Source organism: Montipora foliosa, chromosome 8 (genome assembly GCF_036669935.1).
Source record: "Montipora foliosa isolate CH-2021 chromosome 8, ASM3666993v2, whole genome shotgun sequence".
In the NCBI taxonomy this organism is placed as follows: domain Eukaryota; kingdom Metazoa; phylum Cnidaria; class Anthozoa; order Scleractinia; family Acroporidae; genus Montipora; species Montipora foliosa.
The window spans coordinates 17,688,669-17,708,668 of NC_090876.1; the positions used below are offsets into that span (position 1 = coordinate 17,688,669).

The 20,000-nt window shown below is 39.1% G+C and overlaps 2 protein-coding genes and 1 long non-coding RNA gene across 5 annotated transcripts in view; 1 reads left to right on the forward strand and 2 right to left on the reverse strand.

Annotated features, from left to right (window-relative positions):
* Positions 1 to 9,359, reverse strand: part of LOC137967881 (tRNA endonuclease ANKZF1-like) — a 36,478-nt gene extending 27,119 nt beyond the window's left edge. Inside the window, exons 1-7 of one of the 3 annotated variants that reach the window (XM_068814481.1) lie at positions 8,666 to 9,359; positions 8,304 to 8,392; positions 8,019 to 8,118; positions 5,991 to 6,193; positions 5,357 to 5,577; positions 3,556 to 3,604; positions 2,426 to 2,549 (exon numbers count right to left, since the gene is read on the reverse strand). In XM_068814481.1, coding sequence (XP_068670582.1) covers positions 2,426 to 2,549; positions 3,556 to 3,604; positions 5,357 to 5,577; positions 5,991 to 6,193; positions 8,019 to 8,118; positions 8,304 to 8,392; positions 8,666 to 8,837 — 958 coding nt within the window. In that variant the 5' untranslated portion in view covers positions 8,838 to 9,359. The remainder of the gene's footprint in view (positions 1 to 2,425; positions 2,550 to 3,555; positions 3,605 to 5,356; positions 5,578 to 5,990; positions 6,194 to 8,018; positions 8,119 to 8,303; positions 8,393 to 8,665) is intronic. The other 2 variants (XM_068814479.1, XM_068814480.1) reach the window with 2 other exon arrangements.
* Positions 9,360 to 9,755: 396 nt separating this feature from the next.
* On the forward strand, positions 9,756 to 16,164 carry LOC137967884 (uncharacterized). Its single transcript, XR_011116597.1, has 2 exons — positions 9,756 to 10,192; positions 16,016 to 16,164. It is a non-coding gene; the product is annotated as an uncharacterized lncRNA (long non-coding RNA).
* LOC137967882 (beta-galactosidase-like) overlaps positions 12,342 to 20,000 on the reverse strand; it is a 23,779-nt gene continuing 16,120 nt past the window's right edge. The window contains exons 7-11 of the mRNA XM_068814482.1: positions 19,279 to 19,500; positions 18,182 to 18,384; positions 16,529 to 16,729; positions 15,432 to 15,788; positions 12,342 to 13,994 (exon numbers count right to left, since the gene is read on the reverse strand). Coding sequence (XP_068670583.1) covers positions 13,647 to 13,994; positions 15,432 to 15,788; positions 16,529 to 16,729; positions 18,182 to 18,384; positions 19,279 to 19,500 — 1,331 coding nt within the window. The 3' untranslated portion in view covers positions 12,342 to 13,646. The remainder of the gene's footprint in view (positions 13,995 to 15,431; positions 15,789 to 16,528; positions 16,730 to 18,181; positions 18,385 to 19,278; positions 19,501 to 20,000) is intronic.

Here is a 20,000-nt window from a genome sequence, read left to right on the forward strand (position 1 = left end):
AGGTAGATTGAAATGGCGAGCGACTGGCTTGGATCTAGGTACGACGGAAAGCGGCAAGAATCTGGAACAAAAATTCATCTTTCAAATCGGCACCCTTAATCCTCACGGTATTAACGAACGCTTTTCATTTAACTAATATATTCCTATTTTTCACGTTGCCATGTTACCACCAATAGCGTAGCTCCTACTCTACTATAAAAACTACACGTAACCCATAATCCCTCGATTCGCTCTGACGAAGGGCTAACGCTCGAAACGTCAGCTTTTAGAATCTCTGTACGGTGGCCAATTTACATTATCAACTCCGTTGATAAAACCAAATTTTTGTATGCCAATCAAAATAGACTAATGAAAGTAAAATAATTAACAATAATAATGATAAATAATGAAAACCATTGAAATAAAGGAATGAAAAAACAACTGGCAAATAAAATGAGCCGCGATGACTGCAAACATGCCCGACTATTAACCCCCAACTACCAAGATATATAATGGGAAGGGAGGGAGGCAGAACACAATCCCAAACAAACCAGCAAATAAATGCTCCGCTTTTAAACCACACAGTAAAATACTGCCGAGTTGCCCATGTGATGAGTACATATGTAGACCGCTTACCATTGCTAAAGGACCGACCTTAGCAACCGGAGCTGCTGACTGCACACACTGCAGATAGGGTGTAATAGGTTTGAAAAAGGATTGGAGAAACAACACAACGCTAAGACACAATGCAAAACTAAGACATAACACAATTCTAAACAACAACGCCCACAGGTATAACCCTTGCTCCTGGTTGTTAACATTCCTCTTAAAGGTCCCATGGTTAGTACGTACATTGTATGTTTTGTTGGTCTGAGTAATTCTATTGTACTGTATGTTATGCATGCTTGTGTCCGGTAAATACCACTAGTATCGTAAACCGCGTAAATAATGCATTGTAAACAGTGTAAATACCATAATTGTAGAAATAAAATAAAAATAAAATAAAAATAAAATAAAAAATACCGGTAATAATAACTGTTTTAATTAATGATCTTAATTCTGCCCTAAAAGAGTTCTCTACTTCTTCTTCTTCTTCTTCTTTGCTGATATCTAAATCTCTTTTCTCCTCTTTTAAGTCTAAGTTACGAAATCTGTTTCTCTCACACCTACCTTCTGCTAAGCACTTGGAGGATGACTACTCTGCTCACTTTGCCACAGACTATTCTATTCATTGAAACTGTTTTTCATAGTGCCCACCACATCCCCTATTAAATCTTTTATTTAAATATTCTACTCTATTGCATTGATTCGTTTACATGTATTTCTTACTTTATTGCGTGTTTATAGCTAGTTCTGCTTTTATATTGTTTCTTTTTAGTTTGTATAAATATATGTATAGTTTTATATGCTTATTTGTCTTTTAAGTCTTTCAAATTTATTTTTTGAGGGCCATAAGTTAGAAAACTGTAACAGGTTATTCCGTCTCCCTCTTTAAATAGAGCTATTGTATTGTGTTGTGTTGAGTTGAACACTGTCAGATGCAAGGCAACATGGTATCTATTTGTTAAAGTGCATGTGACACAAAATTTATATTTGCTTGTTCGAAAAGCTTTTAAAATGATGAAGAACGGCGTTTATTTTATTGTGATAGCTCTCTTGGCTGCCGAGTTATTCAAGATTTTGATTTATGCAAATTACACGACTTGTGACGTCATATAGTGGACACACAAGATGATGTAAGATCACAAAAAATGGAATATCTCTGAAGACTTTTTCTGTATAGAACTGAAACTTTTTGCAGTTCTTATACTCATTACAAAGTTCCATGATATGGCCCAGTGTGACATTTCCATAGCAACGCAATGGGCTCCAGGCCCCCTCCATCCAAAGGGTAAAATCAGAGTTTCCCTCCCCAATAAGGGTTATTTGCACTTGATGTTCATTCAGTGCGTGTGATCGAATATAGACATTACACAGCACAAGCACAAGGAAGTCTGTTAGACTCTGAAGCAACAAAGGCATTTTCGATATCGGAAAGGTAGAGGTCTGGTAACAAGTACGTTGCCATGGTGACATCATACTCACTATTACAATGTGTAGTTTTGGTAGCACATCAACCCTGCAAAAATTCAATCCTGCAGACTTAGTATTTGCAAACTAGATATTCCATGTTTTGTGATTTTACAGAATTTTGTGTCCACTATGTGACGTCACAAGTTATCTAATTTGCATAAATCAAAATCTTGAATAGCTCTGCTACCAAGAGTGCTATCACAATAAAGTAAACGCTGTTCTTCACCATTTCGAAAGCTCTTTCGAAAAAGCTAATAAAAAAATTTGTGTCATATGCACTTTAATAAGACAAAAGTTTGCTATTTCACAGTAGGCTAAAAATCCCTTCAGGTCATTAACTTGAGCACACTTTAGGTCTACACTGTATGCTTACCTTTCCTAAATGGAGGCTTTTTTCCTCCAAAAAACATTGACTTGTTGTAAGCTGGAGTACGAATAAATATTCTGTGACATTGCTCGACATGCTGTGACCATGCCTCTAGTAGATCCTGAACTTCCTAATGACAGGAAATAATAGAATTTCTCCTTTGTATTAATAAATACCAATTAAAAGTACTTATCTCTTCCCCTGGGTAATTAGAGAGGCATCAACACTGCTAAAAATACAGCTGTACACAATTCAATTGTAAAAAAAACACTGGAGTTCTTTTGGGTTACATATAAAAGTTGGCAATCAAAATAGAAAACTGAAAAAACTTCTTTTTTCCCAGGAGACTCTTAAGCCTTTTTTCAAGTAACAAGCCCTGGGGCAACATCTTTGACATTTGATCAGACTCCTCTCAAAACCCTCATAGATGAATCAGTGCAAATAGGGTTGACCTACCACTGCTGATTTTACTGTGGCCTTGTGCCAACTCCAACATGGCTTACAAGGTTTTGCTCTATCCATGTCTCGCACGGACTTACACGTAATTGACAGCTTCCTATGCTCTCACTGTCTTCCACTAAAGGCCGCTGCACACGGTGAGGAAAGAGCTGAGAAAACCGCCCCGCGAGGCAGTTTGCTCAGCCGTTTTCTCACCGTGTGCGGGGAACTTTTGGTGAGAAATGGGCCTTGCGAGGCCGTGAGGAAAAAAGTCAAACGTGTTTGATATTTTTCTCCTCGCGAGGCAAATTCCTCATTGTGTGCAGCCATTGTGAGAATCGAGTTGAGCTTGGTCAATGAAGCATCCAATAAAAATACATGGCATTCTCACGTGACTTCAGTGAGGCAGTTTGCTCAGCTCTTTCCTCAAGTGTGCGGCGGGCTTTACCGCAGAGCCCCTGATTCTAGCAGTGGGAATTTGCCAAGTGATGGACACCAACTAAATGCCAGTGATTTTGGTCCTGCACATGGCATAAACATGGGAATCCTCAAAACAGAGGAAGAACTGTTCCTGCCCCGTAACCCTCTGTTACTTTATGTACATGTACCAGCTACAAGAAAAGTTGTCACAATTCAATAATAATAATAATAATAATAATAATAATAATACATTGTAATTATTAATATTATTCACCGACCTGTAAAAGAGCAGCTTCATTGTGCCGTCTCAGGCTAGCTCCTGCAGATCTATGTAGAGATTGTCATGCACTATTAATTCATCACCTCTACCACTACACCTCTACATTGTACATGTGCATTTACATGTATCACTATCGATGATCTCACTCTCATTGCTGCACCATCATCATCACCATAATAATTTATCATTATCTTTAAACTATTGTCAATACACCTTATTCCAAAATGGCCACCGTTTTAGTATTCTTTTGTTTCCATGCAAAACGGCCCTTATGGCCTCGCTTTCAAACGTAAAATTCAAAAGAATATTTAACCTTGAATGAGGCCATAAGGGCCAATTTGCATGGAAACAAAAGAATACTAAAATGGTGGCCATTTTGGAATAAGGTGTATGTTATCATAATCAGAAATTAAACCTCATCACCAAGATTAGGTTTAACCACCGACCACATGACTCCGTCAAGAGTGCACTGGACTATCTTGAAAGAGGTTGCTGGCTCAAACCCTGGCTGGACCAATACTCAGGGTCTATAACAGGGGAGAAAGTGCTGCCTTTATAATTGCATCTGGAAATGGTAAATGTACTTACGTATGCCTTTCAAGTCTTCTGGGATAAGGACTATAAATCGTAGGCCCTGACTCACAACACTTGTTCGTGAAAATTAAAAAAACTGAACAATTTTGTGGGATGTTAAACAACCCATACAGCTGTACACTGTTTGAGAAGAGTAGGGGATGTAGTCCCCAGTGTTGTGTTTTGGCCTTTGAATGTAGTTGTAAGCATAAAATTACAGCAGGTCTACATCAGCTGTATACATTAGATGCCAATAATTATATACTAACAACAAATGAACAAACAAACAACAAGATTTACCATTATCATAATCACCAAAATTACTGAATTGAGCGGTGCAGAGTTCTAAGTAACACTTTACATTGAAGTTAAGGTAGATAAAAAACTATTGAATCCATTCACCCCTAAACCGACCTTAACCGGTCACACTTACCGGTACATGTAGTATTTTATACTGTCTAATGCCAGATGATTTACTCGTCATTATGAGCCCTGAACCCCCAGGAGTCAATGGGTTAAAATCATCAAAATGGCCCTGGCCCTCTATTCATTTTAAGTCACTTACAGCAATGAGATAGAATGGTTTCCAATTGAATGTTGAAAGTACTGTAATTAGCGAATTGCTTTGGTTTTGCAATTACTTCAAGTGCTCAGTGATTGGTTCAAAGTTCTCGCCCCACTTCTTCAACCAATCAGATGTGAAACCAAAACCAATCGTGGCTCACACATGCACATTTTCCCGCGCTTTGTGTCGGCTATGTGTAATTACTTCAAGTTTTGATTGGTCTACTGGATTGTCTCCGTCCTTTTTGATTGGCCAAAGAAATTACTTTGGTTTTGGTTTTATTGTACTCGATTGAAACTTGCTCTATGATCTCAGTAATTATTATATTAAAGTCAGAGTTGTTTTCAAAAGAGTGTCGTAAAACCAAAACCAAAGTAATTACTTTGGCCAATCAAAAAGGACGGAGACAATCCAGCAAACCAATCAAAACTTGAAGTATTTACACGTAGCCGGCACAAAAGGCGGGGAAATGTGCACGCACAAGCCACCATCGGTTTTAGTTTCACTTCTGATTGGTTGAAAAAGTGGCGCGAGAACTTTGAACCAATCACTGAGTGAAGTAGATGCAAAACCAATTGAAAGCAATTCACTAATTACTTTCGACACTCAATTGAAACCCGCTCTATTGCAGTAAGAAACCAATATTGTGTTAATGACTCACTTTGGTTGATTGCCACCCTGCTGTGCATCTCTTGCACCTTGTGCTGTTCCTCGTTTTGCTCTAACTGTGTATCGATGGAAAGTCTTGTGCGTCAAGATTTCTTTTCCATTGAATACTGCACCAGCAAAGTGTCCTCCTGCCGTCATTAGGATGATCCAGTAACTAAATTTTGGCAAATTAGCCAACAAGGACACCATTGTGTCAAAACTGGTTGGAACATTCTTAAGAGGAAAGTAAACATGACAAAAATCAGTATTTTTTTTTGTCACATGTGAACAAGAGAGTTACTTCCCATTACAACACTTAATAGGGGTGTCGACAGGACTTTTGTAGTGGGAACATGCACGGAGCCAGATTCTAAAAACAGCTAAATTCTTCCAACCACATTACATGACTGTATAAAGGCTGTTTTCAAAAACATAATTATTCAGTAAAAAACAATTATTATTCAGGAACAAATAGGCAATCGACTGAGAAATGCTCCTGAACAATCTAAACACATTAAGGCTGTCCATAGCGATTGCATCTCCATTGGCTCACAAATGACAAAAAGTAAGGAAGAATGACTCCCCCTACCCCCCTACCCCCTCCCTTTCACGTGAAAGCCCAGAACTAAGCTACACTGTATCATTACCTTAACAGAACACAAAACACTGCGATACACAGACAACACATCTCCTTCTTCATTGACAAACAGCACCTTTGGGTGCTGTCTTCCTGTCAATCTGTTCTTGGTTACACTCGTTTCCTCAGGTTGGCATTTGCTCCTTTGTATAGATTCCAGCGTCAAGTCACTGTCTGTGTCACTGTCAGAACCAGATATACTGGATAATTCACCTAATGAAAAATGATCAGAAATGATCAAAATTAATGCAAGTCTGTATTTCATCAACATGATAACAGTGGCAATTTACAGTAAAATGCAGTTTTAACAAGAAATTGGCCAATCTATCTAACAGAATGATAATAATAATAATAATTAGTAGTAGTAGTAGTAGTAGTAGTACAGTGTATATGTTGTCGGTAAAATCCGTTCTCCGGTGAAATCCGTCTTTACCTATGTTAAATTGGTGATCCTCATTTTACCTAAGTAGCAATTACGCACCCATATGAATTAAAGAACCGTTTTTAGAAGCCTAAATTAAGCCTATGGAAAAATTAGGGTCAGGTTAGGATTTGTTTGGTTATTATACATAGATATCAATTGACTTATTATACAAAAGTAAATAATAAAAAGAACTGTGTTGGGTTGAGCATGTTTGTCGTTGTAGTTCATTGGTGAAGACACAGGACTACAGATCTGGAGGGTGCGAGTTCGAGTACCGGTAAGTGATTAGTACAGTCTTCTGTTTCCTTACTAAGTATGTTGTGACGTTGAGCCTAAAGAGATAAGTGTATGAATACAGAAACCGCCGGATAAGATGATACAAAACAGTAAGAAGATAATTATGTTGAGATGCTTAAGGCAATGAGAGTTTGAGGGAAGGTATAGTGTTTTCAATTGTTTTGGGGGGTGGGGCAGTGCATATTCAGCCTAGGTAAAAACGGATTCAACCTGAGAACGGATTTTACCGACAACAGATACAATGTACACTAAAACAGTGGATAGCATTGAATATGCACGCTGACTGGCTACTCAAACTCCGGATATCCTTTGCTATTCACCTCTGAGCAATTTGCGGAATTTGCACCCGAAAATGTTGTCATCTTTGCAGGAATAAATGAGTTAAAATCAACTTTTTGTGCTATGTTAGTTCACTCTTTTAGTAAGATACTAAAACAACTATTCGCCTCAGTGTTGGTGGTTAGTGGTGGATATTTACCAAGCCGTGAAGCCACCTCCTCTTTGGTGAATAGTTGCTATTTATTATTATTATTATTATTATTATTATTATTATTATTGTTGTTGCTATTGCTGTTGTTGTTGTTGTTATTATTATTATTATTATTATTGTTATTATATCTTATTTCTTTATGAGAAGAAAAAAACATGCAGAAACAGGAGGAACTTATCCAATGACACAAAAGGTGCATTTGCATATTCTTTTATAGTAGTCTGTATTATACTCTAGTTTTACTGGCTGGGTCTCTAACAAAGAATAAATAATTATTTTGAACAAACACAAGATGTAAATTGACATTGTTTAACCCATTGACTCCCGGGAGTGAGACTTAACAGATTATACTCTGTAACTAACGCCAGACGATTTTACTTGTCAATAAGCCAATATAAAAAATGCCATAATACTCTTTGTTTGTACCTCCAAAATTTTGAATAAGCCTTGTTTTTATTTTCCCTTGATAATGGTCTTACGAGAAACTGGAAAAAATGCTTATGCAAAATTTTGGAGGGACTAACAAAGAGTATTATGGCATTTTTGATAATGGCTAATTGGGGGCGTCCTGAGCGGCAGGTACAAAACACAGGTCACAGGTCACAGGTCATTATTTTACCAATACAGGCAGTATCCTAAACATTCATAAAAGCTAACCTTATGCCTAAAAACGTTTGTTTAGGCCTAATTAGGCCTAAAGTTAGCTTTTATGAATGTTTGGGATACTTTCTGTATTGGTAAAACAATGACCTGTGACCTGTGACCTGCATTTTGTACCTGCCGCATCCCGAGGTAACTGAGGAGTGAATGGATTTAGTTACACATACCTGAAATTGTTTCCTCGAATGCATCCTCAGATAACACAGTTTTGCCCATTAGCTTTTGCTTCAGATTGAATTTGTGCCAGTCCAGCTTGAAATGCTCTCTCTGCAGAGATAAAAAGACAGAATTAAACACTTATCAACAACTAGCTCATAACTGGCAAGTCTTCTGACCTCAAATCCTTGAAGGAATTATACATGTACATTAAGTAATTTAGCTCGTCAAGTCCACACTCCGTAAAAGAAAACACACAAGAAGCAAAAGACGTTAAAATAACTACATGTACTTGCCTGGATTTCAACTGAGTGAAAATCAACTTTACACATAGCACAGCTCATTCCAGATTTATCTCCATTGTCTCCAGCTTTGAGTAAATTTACTGTGAACAAAATTTAATCTTACTGAGTTACATGTATATCATCCCCGCAATCATCATAATCACTTTCATCATCATCATCATCATCATCATCATCATCATCGTCGTCGTCGTCATCATCATTCTGTGATTATCCTCATTCATGATTCAAATGAAAGAGTCAATGTGCAATGCAATCCAATACAACAACTACTTCCTTTAATTTCCTAGACGACTTTACAAGGAGCTACACTATTATGGCAAAAACACACATTAAAAATAAAAACAATAAATCACCTTTTTGTTTAGCTTCTGCCTCGGTCATTGTTAATGTCTCGTCTTGTCCATTATGGCCACATGAATTTCCGTTTTCATTCCCAATAACGCACAGTCCTCTCAGAATTTCACGTAACTGCTCGTCAAAAAGAGAAAGGCTGGAAGACAAGGATCCCTTGAAGGCTGCCGCCATTTAAAAATTGATCTTGCCTTCGTATTGATGATTCAACCAAACCGGCACAATGTTAATAGGTGCAAGTTTACACTACCTTTGAGGCTTTCTACCAATGTTATTCTCGCTATAAATTGCACCACCAAAGCACCATAATTGGAAATTCTATTTCCGTCTAATACGTAAGCTTAGGTCTTGTCTCCACTCTTCACCGATCTTAAATTGTTCATTTCTTTCTGCCATGTATAACTTAAATTTTCACCCGCTTAATTGACACTAATTTACTTGACCGTTGCTTTTAAACTTGACCGCTATTTTCCTTAATTAATCGAACGGATAGTCAGCAAGTTTTGACCACCATATTGAAAATTGTTTTGTTTGTTCGTCCCATTCCCAGCCGAAATGGCAAACAGAGTGAGGCATTGGTCCGAGGAACGACCACAGCTTGCTCGTAGGGCACGAATTACAAAAGGAAACCTAGTTAATATTTCTCTAAAAGTTTTACCTGTAGAGATTTACCAGTATGGCTACCGATATACTAAGGCTTATTTTTTTGGATTATGGCCGTTTCCATGGTAACATTACATCTAATCTAGGCAGATCTATTTTTATCTTTGACCTAAATTCCGTAACATTTATACTTTTCTTCGGTGAATTTTTTTTCTTTGCCACATCGTGGAAGTGATATTGCCTGACATTTTGAAGTGGTAAAAAGTGACGGTCGTTCAGACGGTTTTGCCAATATTTTGTAACTTGTCATTTTGCTAAATAAATTCGATGAAATCTGTTATAAACTCTTAACTACAATCGAAAATTTTGACCTTTCTTATTATCGAAACGTATAAGTGATCTAAAAATGACACGTGTGATAAAATATACACAAGTAATTTGATCACAAGATAAAAACCGGAAAATCAAGTAGTAATCAAATACAGTCTGTACAAACAAAACCGAGACTTCGTGGCTAAACGTTACATAACGCGTGACTGTTTGTGACAAGCTCTTACAGGTTTTAACAAATATACGGTATTTGATAGCAACTGTATGTCGTTAGAACTGAGCCAATTTTTTAAGAACATTTACCAAAGGGCACGCGAGAAAATTAGAAATTGGGTCAAGCTGGCGTTACAAAAATCAGAAAAACGCGCCGTGCAGGCTTTACGCGCCATACTGGTGCCTAGTTTGCGGGCGGCCCTAAAAACCTGGGGACCCTCCCTTATATTTTAAAAAAGGTTATGCCAAGGTTGCCTCGCCAATGTGTCTTAAAAAAACTTATTTCTTTTAATGTCATAGGCCTTCGATCCATCCCATCTGGAACAATGTGATCCTGTACTGGTCGGGAACACACCTTCCACTCCTTACGAGTCCTTGCTCCAGTATGTGGGGCCCTATAAAGGCTTCCGAAAACGAGGAAACATTAGAGAGATTAAGCATTGCGTTTGCGTGAAACGGCAAACGCGAAAAGGTGGGCTGCTCCTTGTCATAAAAGCATGAAAATGATGTTATTCGAACTCGTTTCTTTCTTTTAAAAAGTCACTTGATAGAGCGAGTTTCAATTGAGTGTCGTAAAACCAAAACCAAAGTAATTACTTTGGCCAATCAAAAAGGAAGGAGACAATCCAGTAAACCAATCAAAACTCTAAGAAATTACACGTAGCCGACACAAAGCGCGGGAAAATGAGCACGCGCGAGCCACGATTGGTTTTGGTTTCACTTCTGATTGGTTGGAAAACTCAGCGCGAGAAATTTGAACCAATCACTGAGTGAAGTAATCATAAACCAAAGTAATTATCTAATTACTTTCGACACTCAATTGAAAACCGCTCTACCTGCCGCTAACAGCCAAGAAATGAGCTCATATCAAACGAGTTTCTTCTACTTTTGCCGTTTTCCGCAAACGTAATGCTTAATCTCTCTATTGTTACAGAAATATTGTTCCCCAAAATGTTCCCCGGAAGGAAACTTTTTCCACTCTTACTACAGAATAAGCTAAAACCGAAAGAAATTATGTTTTCAAACAAATCTGTTCGAAATTTGTTTTTAAAACGGTGTTTATATCAAGAAAAGTGAATTTTAAAATCGACTATCTTCACTTTCATATTTCGCGGATGCAGCCATCTTGAATAATTGTGACCAGGGGCCCGTTTCTCGAAAGTCCCGAAAACTTTTCGGGCCCGAAAAGCCATTTGTGAAACTGCCAACCGCTTGTTTTGGAAAGCCGATCTTTTAATAAGTTTTCAAGATAACAAAAAGAAAAATAACTGTGAAGTTTGACGCCTTAAATCCTCTCCGTTCTTAAGATACAAAGGGAATTGTGACATCCGAAAATGGCCCGTAAAGTTTCGGGACTTTCGAGAAACGGCCCCCAGGAGCGCATGTTGTGACGTGTTACGGTTGCCCTATTGTTCTGACAAAAAGAGATTTTTGCTAATTCTTGGGTTTCACTCACGTGTTCAACAGCCATGTTTTTCAACGAAATCAAAAGGGACACCAACATGGCCGCCATTTCATTGTTTAGGGACACCAACATGGCGGCCGTCACGTCATGTGAAATCCAAGAATAACAAAAGGGCAACCGTAAGACGTCACAGTAATTCAACATGGCGGCGCCCGCAAAATTTGAAAACAAAAATGAGCGATTCTAAAACTTATTTATTTCGGATACAAAGTTTTAAAGTTTCTTTTTTGTTGTTGAAGTGGAGGTTCCCTTTAAACTCCCCAGAGAGAGTTAAAGCAACGACGACGGCGAAGTTAATGGAAACGCCACAAAACGATGATGTCATTGGTCGATCAACGAAAAAAATCGTGCGGCACTGACGAATGGTGGTTCATTACTTTTAGAAACTCTTTAAAAGAACCAAAAATGATCGAATTTGGGGTTATGACGACAAATTTTGACTGCAACAACAAATCTCTCAATCTCTATCTTCTACTTCAAAACCGTTTGTACAAAGACAATGATAGAATCATTCGCCCACATTTGTGAACGAGATGGAAGAATCGCAAAAGGTAGCCACGAAGCAACTGATGTTGGGAGTTGGTCATTTGTGGGTTCAACTGTTCCCGTGGTGAATGAATCAGCGATGAAGTGATATATGAAATGAATCATATATTGAACTGCGGAAAGAGCAGTTTTCAATTGTGTCGTAAAACCAAAACCAAAGTAATTACTTTGGCCAATCAAAAAGGTCGGAGACAATCCAGTAAACCAATCACAACTCGAAGTAATTACACGTAGCCGACACAAAGCGAGGGAAAATGTGCACGCGCGAACCTCGATTGGTTTTGGTTTCACTTCTGATTGGTTGAAAAAATGGCGCTAGAACTTTGAACCAATCACTGAGTGAAGTAATCATTAACCAAAGTAATTCACTAATTACTTTCGACACTCAATTGAAACCACTCTATGCAATCAAGTGCAGACATGCAATCATAACTCCGAGGATCATAGCTTCACTTGATAACAAATACATATTGCGTTTTCTAAATTGTAAAATCATTGTACAAAATTGTTCAACCACGCAATCAAACGAAACAGAGAATTTCCCCCCTTTTATTAATATTATATTTTCAACGTCACAAAAGCAGGTTGTGCAAATGGTATATGTAACGCAAGATTAGAAAATGATGATTTAAGATTATGTTTCTACTAAAGTGCAGTAATGAGTGAAATAAGCTAAGTTTGGGTTTCAGACTAAGTGTCACAGGTGAGTTGAGTTTGTTGGTCTTCTCTACCCTAGGGCCCGTTTCTCAAAAGTCCCGCAAACTTTTCGGGCCCTAAAAGCCATTTGTAAACCTGCCAACCGCTTGTTCAGGAACGCCGATCTTTTGACATGTTTTCAAGGTAACAGACTAATTGTGAAGTTTGACCATTTAAATCCTCTCCGTTCTTGAGATACAGAGGGAATTGGCCTGTAAAGTTTCGGGACTTACGAGAAACGGGCTCCTGGTCATGCAAGAAAGTTTTCTTCTTACATAACCATTTTTACCACTCTTATTGAAAACCAACAAGTGAATTGATCTGATCATATTCAATTTGGTTTGTAGTTTTCCCTATCAGTTAATCGCTTGTGCTCAACTGTATAAGCGTGACACTTCGAAAAAGTTGTTTTATATCACAAAAACATTGAGTAAAAAATGCCGTGAGTTTTTCAAACTAAATGTCTAAATACGCTTAAAGTGGTACTATGATCAAAAACTCATTTCCTTTTTTTCTTCAGATTTTGAAAGCGTGTTCGCTTAACACCTAACTGGCAAAATTTTGAGCTTTGAGTTTAATCCAAAGGCTGTTTATTTTGAGTATAAGTTTTGGATTTCATGGTCCGCCATTACTCTCGTTCAAAACTGGCCGATTGGACCTCAGAGGGTTGGAGCTAGAGAAAATGACGTCATTTACTCACTAGCTTAAAATTTCAGCGTGTAAACGCAATTTATTATATATGCAAAACACGGGTTGAAAAGTCTGAAAGCCCAAAACTCCCGTGCTGCATATTAATTAGGCCGCGTACACACGCATTGCATTCTTAAACTAGTGAGTGTTTGACGTCATTTTCTCCTCGACCCAGCTCTCTCTAGATTTTAAAGTTAGTAATGGCGGACCAACAAATAAGAAAATTCCAGCTAAAATAAACAGGCCTCTTTTTAAAATCAGAACTTAAAACTTGGGTGAGTTAGTGTTTAGTTAACATAGTTTTGAAATCCAAAGGAAAAACAAAAGTTTTTTTTTGGTCGTAGTACCACTTTAACATCCCATTTCTTATTCTTTGTGCGGCTCGTGTTTTTATGATGCAACTGGCTCTCATAAAAATAGACAAGGAAGATTTGTACAGACTATACTAGAATCTTTTTCCTTGTAAGACGGTCATCACCCTGCCTCAAATTTAGTCTTGACTCTCCAACAAAGTCATGATCCGCGTATTTTGCAGTCCAGTCCCGGAATAACTTAATTTCTCCTTTAAGCGGATAGACAGGTCCATTTATCAATGGTCTGTCTAAGAATTCAACGTAGCATTCTTCAATGCTCTGACAGGGAGCGTTATCAACCTCAAACAGTACCAAATAGCTGTTCATATTGTAGCCAACCCGGTAGAGAGCACTGGCGGGAACATACAGGGTGATTTGAGGCCCCACGACCGGCCAATATCGGCCAATGTTGAATCCATTGACATAGGCTTGGCCCTATATAGAAAATATGAACAAGAAGTGAGCGTGCTTAATTGAAAGACCTATTTTTGTCAACGAAATTAGTTACATTTGTTATTAAGTTTTCACTTAAATCGTGGCTTTTAATAAGATTTCCCCTCCAGAACTTCAAAAAAGGGTTCTTCAAGTACACGAGTTCCTTCCTCTCTACTTTTGCCTTCTTGACACTTTTTTTCGACAAAGAAAACCCCTTGCAAGCTGTTTTCGTTTGAGGCCGGCACTTAAGTCTCCTACGCAGCCGTTCTTGGTGTGGTCACGCAACGCTCCTTCCCACACAAGGGGAGGAGCGTTGCGTGACCACACAAAGAACGGCTGCGTAGGAGACTACCTGCACTTTGACGCTGTAAATTTTAAGATCCGTTGGTTTTTTTTTTTTTTTTTTTTTGCTTTTTGAGTCTTGGGTCTCTAAAAGTTCCAACTATCACCTGCACAACAACGACGTGAAATCACCAAATTTGATGTTTTGACGACAACGCAAGCGTACAAATCGTTCATTCTAAATTTTTACCCTGAAACCGCTTGTACTAATTTACTTTTAGGATACCTTGTCTAAATTGCACAACGTGCTCGACATGGACTTATCGTGAAAAATGTGTGATAGTGCAAAGTTCTATTTTGAGGTGACGTTGGTACATTTCTTTGCCGTCTTCGTCCTGACAACGACGTGAATTGACTTAATTTAAGGTTTTGCAGAGGACGTGAGGGCCTGACGAAATACTTCTATTTTTCTTCCCAAACAAACACACCATTCATGCAAATTTTATTCCTGCAATGCTGATTAAAACACTTTCCACTCCGAACGACTTGGGAGTTATCACAAAAATATTACAATAACGGGAAATAATATTTTTAGAAAACGTTCTCGTTGGCTTCGTCGTTGTCGTCGTCCTTTCGTAAGGTCCATAATATCAGAAACCCATAAGGGTTGAAACGTTCAGCAGCCCCTCGTGTGCTGGGAAACAAGCTTCTGATTATTCAATTTGCTAAGTACCATATTTGGAACAACAAGAGAGAAACATTCAACCAATCAGTTCGCCAGAACACCATGACGCCATACCACCAATGTTCTCGCGCGAAATTAACTGGAGCGAGGGGTTTCCAAATATGGTACTTAGCACTGAATATTCGGAAGCTGTGAACGCGTGTTACACGTTTCAACCCTTATGGGTTTCTGCTAATATCTAAAAGTCCCAATTATACTAGCCAGTTATCACGCCAAATATTTAGGCAGTCGGCATTACGCGCGGGAAAACGCGAGCTCGCAGGCATACGAACATACGTCATTCGTTTACACTTGCCCCTGATTGGCCAACAACGTTACGCGAGATTTTTCATCCAATCATCAAGCGTAGATATACAAAAGCAAAGAGGCGCAATAATACTCTCACCAATTGAAAAACAGACGCATCTAACCTTAAACCAGCCAGGCAGCTTCAGAAAGGTATCCCTCGGTATTCCATCCGGCGTTGGAGGAATGATTCCAGAGTAAAATGCAGGAATGTGATTATCTAATTCCTCTCCACCTACATCGTCATACATCGGCATTGCAGCTGTCATCATAGGATCAAAGTCCAGCGGGTACATCAGCCAGTTTCTAAGCACAACTTCACCGAGGGTCACATTTCCAATGATCCCCTTGGGGTCTTGCAAATGAGGGCCATAGTTAATTCGCCCCATATTTTCGACCAAGATGTCCAGGGTTCCTCCCGGTGTTATGTTGATGCTGGCATTTGTTTTGCCACCGACACGAATCAGTGTTGCTTGGCGAACCTTTACAAAAAATACCACAATTTTTATGATAAGTCACTGGCAGGCTGCATGCTATTTTCATGTTTTAAAATTCAAAGCCTTTTTCAATGAGCCTCTGACATTCTCCGCTGAGGGGATTGGGGCACGATGACTTTTGACTAAAGGGAATTACGTTTGTTAAGACAATGTGCCATAAAGATGTCCTCTTTAGGCTAAAAAAACTGTATTAATTTTTGGTTTGGTTTCAGGTAACGGGTCACTTTGTAACGCCAGCACAAGGTTGGTGTGATGTCAACCTTATTAAACGTACGTCACTGTATTGGACAACCGTCACGCTTAGCCGCCCGAAGCGGCGTCAGGACCTAGCCATTTACTTGAATAAACGCTTTAAAAAGTGTAGTCTGCGAGTTATCTCTTGCGTTTTCTAGCCGGGGCCAGAAGGGAGCTTAAGCACGGCTACCGGAAGTGATTATTTCGTATGCCAGGACTGTACATAGTGTCTTCCAGATTTTAAATTAATCGTATCTAATGGAGAAAAATGTGTGAAGCTCACTTCCGGTTACAGCTCACTTCCGGTTACCGTCCGCATTTCAAAAACGTTGCGTGCTCGCTCCCTAGTAAAATGGGCAAAACAAGCATTCGCGTACGCAGAAGGTTCCTCTACACGTGACGTTACGTGATAAACTCGTGTATTACTTGCCAGTCAAAAGTATGAGGGATCTAGTTAGTCTATGTAGCATGTAGAGTTAAAGCGAAAAAACCTGGTCGACGAAAACTACTCCTCTATCTCGCAGTCCTGGAATGCTGATACTTGCAGTAGCGTCACTGATTGAGTGGGGTATCTTTGTACGATACAAGATGAATCCATAGTTCTGTCCTATTTGCTCCATGGTAAGGGTGTCATTTGACACAATGGGTCCTGATGAAGACAGATTCGCCAATACATCGAAAAGGGAAAAGCTCTGAAATCGAGAAATAAATCAGTTCGTTCACTGAGAATAATGGATATGGTTTTGCAGTTTAAAGTACAAGTAGCAGAGAAGTGAAGAAGCTCAACACAAACTCCTTAGCAGCTAGCCCAAGCTTCTCTCTCTCGGGGCGATGAAAGCGGGGCATGGCCAAAATCCTGCTGTTTCCACTGCCTTCAGCTCTAAATTCAACTTCCCCGCTTTTCGAGATGGCTACCTAGTTTCATACTGTCAGTTGGCGTTTGTCAGCATGTGACTTAGTTTATTTCATTTGAAATGTTTCCATCCCTATTCACCGCTGTAATGTGCATGTTTTTTCAAATTTCACCCATGGATAATGCGTTTCTAGGATTTTGGTTGGCCTACTAAATCACGGTTATCAGCACATACATGTAAAACTGTAATACCCTGCGATTGTGACAAGTGTTGGCTAACAGTCTACTGTCCCACATACAACAATGATGGACCACAGGACTTCTACGGTTTTCTGACACTTCAAAAATCACACGACTTTGAAACTGATTTCCACTCAACACAAGGAAGGGTTACGTTTTTGCAAACTTTAGCCGTGTAGCACTTATATTTCAACAGACTTAACTATTAGAGGGTAACGTGAAGTGCTGGTTTTCTACCCATGTAGACCACGTGAGCGTTAGCCCTACTAATGGAATTGGGCCCACACAAGGACAGAGAAAAACTCTGACCAGGGTGGGAATTGAACCCACGACCTTCGGGTTAGATCACCGCTGCTCTACCGAGTGATCTACAAGGTCAGACGGGAGCAGGTTCCAGTCAGGTTGTCAAAACGCCAGTCAGCAACAACAGCCCTTCTCAGGACTATCTGTCCTGAACAATCTTACTTCGCCAACCTCTGATATCTCATATCCAGAGCACTATAAAATTTGAAGAACACAGCATTTCCCAATGAGGAAGTGACAGTTTTGCTGTCTACAGAAATTCAAAATGGCACAGACACTGTGGCCACCCGTAAATCATCTCCACATGACGGATTAGCGAGCACAACTATTGCCCAGGATTTCTTGTGCAAAATAAGCCACCAAAAAAAGAGAAAAAGCTTACAGTCATATTAAGACGTTTACCAAAGAGCAAGTTTTAGTCGAGTGTTGTAAAACCAAAACCAAAGTAATTATTTTGGTCAAGCAAAAAGCATGGAGACAATCTGGTAAACCAATAAAAACTCGAGGTAAAACTCTAATTACACGTAGCCGACACAAAGCACGGGAAAATGTGCACGCGCGAGCCACCATTGGTTTTGGTTTCACTTCTGATTGGTTGAGAAAGTGGTGCAAGAACTTTGAACCAATCACTGAGTGAAGTAATCATAAACCAAAGCAATTCACTAATTACTTTTGACACTCAATTGAAAACCACTCTATTTAACAAAAAAGGTTTCAAACCAGAAGAAAACAACATGGAAAACATTACCTTACTCATCATAACTTTTCCATAGGCATACTTCTGTGTGGCAGGCGGCACAGGGCCTGCAGGGACTGGGGCATACTTTGCAATGGTTTCCATAATAACAAAGTACTTAGTGGTTGGGTCGCCTGCTTCAGTTAACGGGGCATCGTAATCATAGCTGGTAGGCTGTGGTTCATACACTGAACTATCTGCATTACCATTAGCTCCTACAAATGGGTGACAGTTAAACCATATTTTAAATAGATTTTGCTAAATTTCTCATTTAGGTGAGGTTAATCTCGAGCCAATGCAGCCAGCGGTTTCCTGCTTCAAGGGACATGACTTGGGGAGGAGGGCCCGTCAAGTTGGTATAGCTGGTTCATTTGTTACGTCATGCTCGTGCTTGGTATTGTGTTCACTGTGTCCAGACCACTGAATTTGGTTTGGTTCTTACTGTGAATCATTGCAGATTTGATTTAATAATTAATTAATGCCTAGTTTGATGCCGCAGCTATTACACGTACAACCACTGCACGACACTTCAGCGACTATTAATTTCCATCACAGACGAATTGTGGTAAGACGCAAACAACAAAAGGACTGGGCAATGAAATGTCCACTTCCTACCTCAGTATTTTAATTATATTCTAAGGCTTTAAAATTGCATTTTCTTCTACGAGTATTGAGGAAATCTGATACCAAAAGAAACCATATTTCAAGTACTAGATGTAACTGTCCCCTATTCTTGCCAAGTTAGAATTGCTTTCCAACAACCTCACATTAAGTTATTTTAAGTAAGATAATAAAAGAGTCCATGCCAGTAGATATTCAGTAGCTTATCGTGTTTCGGGAATTACTATTAAATTTTGTAGGACCTCAAGATTAAAAATACATATATTAATACATAACATGTTCAACTGTCAGTTACAACTTTAGAAAATAAAGCTTGCATATCATCAACCCAGGATGAGACTGGACAACAAATAACTAAAGGCTATTTTAGCATTATTTACAGTCACTACAGTGAATGACTCCTCCTTCTGAGCTGTACCAAAAAGAAAATAAATTATTTAACAACCTTTTAATTTAAGAGGCATACAGACCAAATTTCAATAACTCACCATTCATAAAACCAAAGTTTGTACCACCTTCAAACATGTACATATTAACTGAAGCATTCATAGCAAGAATCATGTCAAGGTATTTCGCGACATCTGCAGTATTCCGCATCTGATGCTTGCCACCCCAGTGATCCAACCAGCCTGGGTAAAACTCAGAATTAACTAGGGGACCATTGGGTTGATATTTGCGCAGGAGAGCAAAAGCCTTTGCAGGATCAGAACCTGTAAAAATAATACAACAACAGTAAAAGGCAGTGTAAACCAGTAGGGTAGGGTGAAATAATAGTGAGACTTAGGAGGGTGAGAGTGAAAAAAGGAAGAAGGGTGACCTGAGAGCCACTATGAGGTGGAAATTCAATGAGAAAGAGGAGGGTGGGTTGGGATAACAATGAGAATGATAAAGAGGGTGGGATCAAGAGGCATCAAAACAATATCAAGCAGGGGGTAAAGCGAGATGGCAGTGAACTGTGAGGAGGGTGGGGTGGTAGTGAAAGCTAGAGGGAATTTGGGTTGAATCGGATGAAAGAGAGAAGGTGGGTGGGGTGGCAGACGGCTAAGAAGAGGGTGGGATTGTGTGGTGGTAGCCATCAAAACTGGCAATTACAACTACGTGAAGAGGGCGGTTGAGTACCTAGGAGAGGATGGTGGGGTATAAGCAATTTTGATTCCCAACGATATTTGTTGATATGTTTTCAAATTGCATCGGTTTTCATCGTTGGCGA